The sequence below is a fragment of the Nicotiana tabacum genome, chromosome 23 (genome assembly GCF_000715075.1).
Source record: "Nicotiana tabacum cultivar K326 chromosome 23, ASM71507v2, whole genome shotgun sequence".
In the NCBI taxonomy this organism is placed as follows: domain Eukaryota; kingdom Viridiplantae; phylum Streptophyta; class Magnoliopsida; order Solanales; family Solanaceae; genus Nicotiana; species Nicotiana tabacum.
In genome coordinates this window covers 131,882,622-131,889,770 of record NC_134102.1, presented here as the reverse complement: position 1 = coordinate 131,889,770, position 7,149 = coordinate 131,882,622, and the positions used below count along the sequence as shown (strand labels likewise).

At 32.5% G+C, this 7,149-nt stretch overlaps 1 protein-coding gene across 1 annotated transcript; it reads right to left on the bottom strand.

Annotated features, from left to right (window-relative positions):
- Positions 1 to 2,896: 2,896 nt before the first annotated feature.
- LOC107792057 (protein neprosin-like) lies at positions 2,897 to 5,274 on the bottom strand. The gene is made up of 8 exons (XM_016614229.2): positions 5,113 to 5,274; positions 4,664 to 4,756; positions 4,378 to 4,572; positions 4,205 to 4,258; positions 3,851 to 4,006; positions 3,640 to 3,693; positions 3,403 to 3,543; positions 2,897 to 3,277 (listed from the first exon to the last, which is right to left on the bottom strand). The coding sequence occupies exons 1-8, from the start codon at positions 5,272 to 5,274 to the stop codon at positions 2,897 to 2,899; spliced, it is 1,236 nt and encodes a 411-aa protein (XP_016469715.2).
- Between the last annotated feature and the right edge of the window lie 1,875 nt (positions 5,275 to 7,149).

Sequence of the window (7,149 nt, the reverse complement as noted above, 5' to 3'; positions counted from 1 at the left end):
AGCAAAAGAAAACTTTAGAGTAAGTAGGAGCGCACCTGCTAAAGGGCAGAACACTCCATAAGATTGGATGTTTATTACCTTAATTCTTAACTTATATATTGCATAATTGATCTAAATGAGTAAATTTTTTATGTTGCCTTATATCCATCGCATGTATCTTTATTTAGCGCAGATTTTTTATTTTTTTTCTGCTACTTCTTTTTAGGTATGCCTCTGGTGCCAGCCCTACAGGATTTTGTCGTTCATCCCAACTTAAAGTTGCTGATTTCTCATTCAACTTTCTTATCGGAAGCATACCGAAGTGCTTGGGTTACCTTCCAAAGTCAGTTCTTAATTCTTCGCTTATCTTCTCTGTTCCTGAATGCCTGTTATTTTTATTGCTGTAGATCTAGATTCAATGAAATTGTTGCTAGAGAAAATATCCGAAGCATCGCTCTGATGCTCTATAAATGTTGTTTTCTATTGCCTTTTATAATTTCTGAATGCCTGTTATATTGTGTTGACATAGATCTAGCTTTCATGGAAATTGCCTTCAGCACAAAGATCCAAAGCAGCGCGCTGCTTCTCTATGTGGTAAGTAATGCTGATCAAGCATTTCTCTCTTAAGCCAGTAAACAATCTCTGGGTACTATTTTCCACAGAATGAATTGTTTGTGTAGCATGTTAACTTTTTATTTTTTCCTATACAGTTACAGTCAAGTAGATTTATTATTATAATAAGACTGAACTGGTTGTTTTAATATCGCGTTATAGGTGGAACTCCACCTGCCACTAGCCATGCATCAACAGTCAATAATAAGCACCGGTCTGTTGAAGGACCGATATCTAGAGCTTTATTTTCAGAAAGAGGCGAGACTCATTCTTTCTTCATGATATGTAGCTACTGTTTCCATTGTAAGTTTCATGCTCTAACTTCTGTAACTTTACCATAGGTGGCAGAATTGGCCAGAATAAATCACGAGAATGCTGGGAAACTTCTAGGCTATTGCAGAGAAAGTAGTCCTTTCACGAGGATGTTGGTGTTTGAGTATGCATCCAATGGGACATTATATGAACACCTTCATTGTGAGTAAAGTAAGTTGGCTTTTGCGTCTACTTCAGTATGGTTCGAGGCGAAATCCTAACTCTTTGAAGTTATTCACAGATGGAGAAGGATGCAACATATCTTGGACACGCCGGATGACAATAGTTATCGGCATTGCTAAGGGACTGGCATATCTACATTCAGAACTTGACCCTCCATTTCCTATATCAGAACTGAACTCAAATTCTGTATATCTCACGGAAGATTTTTCTCCCAAGATAAACAAAAGACCATCTATCTTGTATACCCATTATGCTCTTAAGCAGTCACAAAAACTTTGGCATTCCATACTTTGTCTTCTCAAAATTTTATTTTAATTGGTGCAGCTTGTTGATTTTGAAAGTTGGAAGTCGATAATTTCCAGATCAGAAAAGAATTCGGGTGCTATCAGTAGAGAAGGAGCAATTTGTGTCTTTCCAAATACTCTAGAGAGCCGTCATCTCGACGTCCAGGGTAACACTTATGCATTTGGAGTACTGCTACTGGAAATAATCAGTGGGAGACCTCCATATTGCAAAGACAAAGGGTGCTTAGTAGATTGGGTTAGTATTTCTTTTCGTGCCAAAATTTATATATGCGATTGACTTTTCAGGCAGAAACAGCTCTGCTTAAGCTTTGGCAGGAACTGAATTTGACTTTTTATGTTGCAGGCTAAGGAATTTCTTCAAGTGCCGGAGGTATTATCCTACGTTGTAGATCCCGAGTTGAAACATTTCAATTTTCAAACAAGAGAATCTCAAAGTGATTTGTGAGGTGATTAACCTCTGCATCCTCCCGAGTTCGAGCAGACTTGTGTGCTATGTTGGAGAGAAACATTGATACTTCCATCACTGCAGAGCTCAAGGCATCTTCTTTGGCGTGGGCCGAGCTTGCGCTTAATTTCATCCTAACTGACAGAAGGCTAACAGTATATATACATCGGAAAATTGTAATTGTCCGTCTACCACTTTCTCCTTTCCTTTTTCTTAACTGTTTTCTTTTTGATCTCTCGATCTCGTTCCCAATGTTCTGGAGTCATGGTTGAGTTCATGTAAATTTTGTGTCTAGTAGAGTTGAAGAGAGTTGATTCTTTGTAAACAACTGGTTCTTTATTAAACGAAGGATTGAAATACCCAAGAATAATTTAGGCACAAGCAAAAAATTCAACAAAGACTATATAGAAGAAATTTATTAAACTAGGGAGAGAACGTGGTAGGAGCCTTTTTCAAAACTCATAAACTCTTGAATCTCTCTACATCATAGCTAGCTCTTTACATTAGAAAATATGTAGTAGCACCCCTATTTATAATACTACAAAACAAGATTTGAATAGAATCTAGGAAACCTATTCCTACATGATTTTGGTTGTGAATCCTAATTAGATATAAATTAAATAAACTAGTAAATACCAAATCCTAGACGGCCTAGAAATACTAATTAATCTTAGTTTAATTTCTAACACTAAATGATGAGTGTTGATAGTGAATGAAAGGAATGTTGGCTAGATTTTACTTATATACATCAAAGCTAAGTTGTTCCGACGCGGCAGTTCAGGTGCTCGTGTCAACACGAATCTTAGAATTTATATCTCGAAAAATTCGACCTCTAGATTTGCTCCCACGTCGGACACCTACACCCGCGTCTGAGCAACTTAGCTTCAATGTGTTGCTTCTTCAGCTTTCTGTATTATTGAGCAATAAGTTCATTGTAGTGTATAAAACACCATACAAATTATGTTTTGAACTTTGATCTAGATATATGTTAAAATTCATAATGTAGAACAAGACACCATATTTTCTTGAAAATAGAAAGTAAATATAGTCATAGTATTAATTAACATGATGTATCGACCTCACCATGTCCTCCATACAATACAAAATGCTCCTTTCCACTTCTAAAATATGGTATATCCAAAACATCATACAAATTAGAATCACTAACTTGGACGTTCATTGATTCTACTATGGGTATCGTCTCACCTTTATCATTTAAAACATTAGGTCTCCGACAATAAGCATCATATCTAGGATCTACAGCAAGCGAGCAACCGGCACCCATTGGAGGTTCAGGCACACCTGGTGGACTATATGCAACTCCTCCCATCTCAACGTTAGTTGCAAAGCTTGCCAAGTCAGTGAAAATCGCTTGAGGCCAAAAGCCAACTTGTTCGTTGTTTTCACCAATCAAAAGCCACCAGTTTCCATTAGCTAGATCCTACAGAAGAAAATATCTATATTCTTATTTTGTACCTTTTAAGTTCTAATCCATGCAATTGTATTATTGGAAAACCAACTCAAGAACTTGAAAAACAATTCTAAAAAAGATAGAAAAAAACGTACCCGGTCGATAAACATTGTGATCTCCGCCATTTGTTGATCTCCACGGTGTGAAATCTCATCAAAGACCATATCAACAGGTAACTCAGTATTTACTAGGACAAATCCAGGACATAGTGCATTGAAGCAATGTGTATTACCAGCCTAATAAACATGAAATTTGTTGTAATCTTTCCAATTGAGGTAAATAGCTAACTTTACAATATATACAAAATCATTGAATTACATACCGCAGTTTACCTGAAAATGTACAAAAAGCCTAGTCTTGTTGTCCTTGTATAATGTTGGATCCACCTAGAACATGAAATATGGTTATCTTAAATTCCCTCTTCCTTTTTCTCTCCCTTACCTTACCTCATAAAAATAATTAAAAAGCAAAAAAGCTATCACAAAATAAATTAAAAAAATAATTTAAGTACCAAAGCACCAATGAACGAGCTATTAAACTTACTCTCCAACCAACTTGTAAAATATCTGACCCTTTTTGAATTTTTAATCGGCATGCACTGTGTTGTTGACCTTCAACATGAGGATTCCATAAACTAGCTGTCATTTCGGCTCCCGCAAAATTATTATTCGTATTATTTTGAACTTGGGCTGATGCAAGCTGAATATAGTAAGTTAACCAATGACAAGGTATACCAAAATTAGCATATATTTATATTCATCTAAAAGATCATCCGAAGCACATTTTGTATTCAACACTCTAAAATTATAAAGATTACTTTGCTTGGTCATTAGATTGCGATAAAGGAAAATACAAAATTGATAAATGAAAAGATGATAAATATTCATATTCATATACCTTGTATCCCTGCGACGATATGTAACTTCTTTTTGACTCAGTATTGTTGTTAATCTGTGTAAAAACAACAAAATAAATGAAATTTGTCCCAAAGCAAATACCACACATCGAATGAAAAAACAAAAAAGAAAAAATTATTCAAGTTATCAATGATTTGGATAACATAATCTTACATTAATAAATTGAACTTCATATGAGATAGCTTCTGGTGACGGAATACTTCTGTGTCTAATAAGATCATCTTTGATTACTCTTTTAATAGGAACTGTTCCGAAAGGACAACCTCTTTCCTTTAACCATATGCTAGATGACCAATTAGTTGCTGAGGTATTTGAATTTTGCCGTGTCCTAGCTAAAGTAGGTTTCATCTGTCCATCAGAAACATAAATTATGCTTGATAACAATCTCATATCATTATTAAAAGGATGAAGATAAAATAAAAAAAGACTAGAGACATACCTTGGGATGAAAATCGTGATTCTTTAATAATGGATGATCAAACGCAGGTTGTTTGTAGAAATCAACACAATCGTATATATCCCCATATTTTGTCTATGACCCAAAACGTTGCAATTGGATTATAAATAATGTTGGTGATACTAATTGAATGTCTTGTTATCAAAATGTGACTTTTGAATGCGTAAACATTTTACCATATGCAAAGTGAAGTTAGAAACTAGAAAGTATTAGGAAATACAAAAATCATAATTTTCGAATACGACGTCACTTTATATAAAAAAGGAATATAGAATAAAATTAATCTTAAAGGGTTAGTAAGGCTATTTCGAAATCTTCAAGTACAAATATGGAATGGAAGTATATTTTCTTTTATCTATAAAAGTGCTATTAACAAAATAAATCACTTGAGAAACTTATGAACACAATGATTTTCTGTTCCGGATATATACCTTAATTATTTTGGTTGCTGGCTTGTTCAAAAGTTTAAGTTGCTTCTCCAACTCTAAATCCTCTACTTTGGATAATTTTATTTCTCCTTGAACTCCGTCATAACTCAGAAGAACATATAGCACCATCAAAATTTGTAGAACAACCTTTCGCTGCATCAACATGGTCTGAATCCATTAAAAGTATTTTAACGGCCTGAATGCGAAATATTTATATACACAAAAAAAAAAACAAATATTTAAAGAAAAAATTATTTAACAAAATATTGAATTACTAAACAGTGAACTTACTTGATTTACTAGATACATGAGGTCGAAGTTCTTGAGCTCCTATAATTTTTCTTTTATGAGGAAGAAGCTATGTATAGGGATAGAAAAGATTTAAAATGGCTATGTATAGTGATAGAAGAGATTTAAAATGGCTATTATTAGTTATATATTTTTCAAATCATGAGTAGTAGAATCCAGGGAAGACTGTCTGGTAAGGAATGTCAATTATTCTCTTCTATGTATATTCCAAGAAGATAATCTGACCAGCGATTACTTGTAACATTAAAATTAGGGGCGTACAAAGGAAACCGACAAATCGCACCAAAACGATAATCTGAATCAAACTGAGAAGAAAATCCGACTATTGGTTAAAAAAACCCGACCATAATTGGTTTGGTTTGGTTTTAACTAAAAAAAGTCAAACCGAAACCAAACCAACCCGACATTACATATATAAAAGTTTTAAATATATTTAATACATAAAAATATTTATTGTAGTGTAGTTTATAAATATTTCTTAAACATTTTCATAATTTTATCTTTTAACGTATTATTTTAAACTTGGACTTATAATTCTTGAATGCTACAATAAGTTTTATAGTCAATATTAACACTAATAAAAGACATTCAATTAAATTGTACTAGGAATAACAATAGTGTTGGATATCTATTTTTTTTAGTTTTTTTATGGTTTAGATAATTTGCACAGTTAATTGTTTTATAGTGTTTAGTCATGTAAAAATAGTACTTGTTAGTCGTACTTATTTTAGCAACTTAGTAATTTTATATTATGTTTATTTTTATTATGGCTTATTAATAATATTTGTTTTATACGATTTTATTATCTTCATCGTTGAATATTTTAATACAATGCCATAACTCACCTCATATTTTATGTTAATTTTTTGAAAAGCACCTTATATAGTTATGTCTTACTAGGATCAAAGAAATATTTGGAGCACAAATTCAAAAAAATCCAAAAAATCCGAGATTAAAAAATCCGACTTTTATTGGTTTGGTTTGGTCTTTAGATTTAATAACCCGACACAATTGGTTTGGTTTGGTAATTAGAAAACCAGAACCAAACCGACCTATGTACACCCCTAATTAAAATAATCTACATGTTTCATGTTAATCTATTATACGTGATAGGAGTGTTCAAAGAAAACCAACAAATTGCACCGAACCGACAGAATGAGTCAACCCGAAAAAAGTTAATTAGTGGTTTAGTATTTAAAAAAAGTCCGACCATAATTAGTTTGGTTGGTTTTATATAAATAGTCAAACACAAACTAAATCAAACCGACTTTATATGTATACAATTCTTTAAAATATTTACACTTAAGAATATTTATTATTTTGTAATTTGTATATATTTCTTAAAATTTATTTTAATTTTCGTTTCTTAACATATTATTTCAGGTTTGAACTTATAATTTTAAATAGTACAGTAAGTCCGTTGTAAAATTATAGCTCATAGATCTCTAATAACCCATCCAAATCAAATTATGTTCCCCATTTCATGATCTCTTACTAACAGTGCTTGTCGTCTTGGTTTTCATTATATTTAATTTAATGTTGGGACACTATATTTTTGCATAATGTCATAATTCATTTCACATTCATTTCACATTTGACATACGAAATATTTGGAAGCACTGGTTACACGTTGTCTTGTGGAGACCTTATCAAGAAAAAAGTTGAAAAAATCGAAATAAGAAAGCAGCTTTTGTTGGTTTAATTTAGTTTATAGATTTAAAAAACAGAAAT

Excerpts from the sequence above, each read along its gene's own strand:
- LOC107792057 (XM_016614229.2), bottom strand. The coding sequence starts at position 5,274 with ATGTTGATGCAGCGAAAGGTTGTTCTACAAATTTTGATGGTGCTATAT. Across the intron at positions 4,573-4,663 it reads ATCACGATTTTCATCCCAAG|ATGAAACCTACTTTAGCTAG; the intron begins GTATGTCTCTAG and ends TCTGATGGACAG. Across the intron at positions 3,278-3,402 it reads TCACAATGTTTATCGACCGG|GATCTAGCTAATGGAAACTG; the intron begins GTACGTTTTTTT and ends TTTCTTCTGTAG.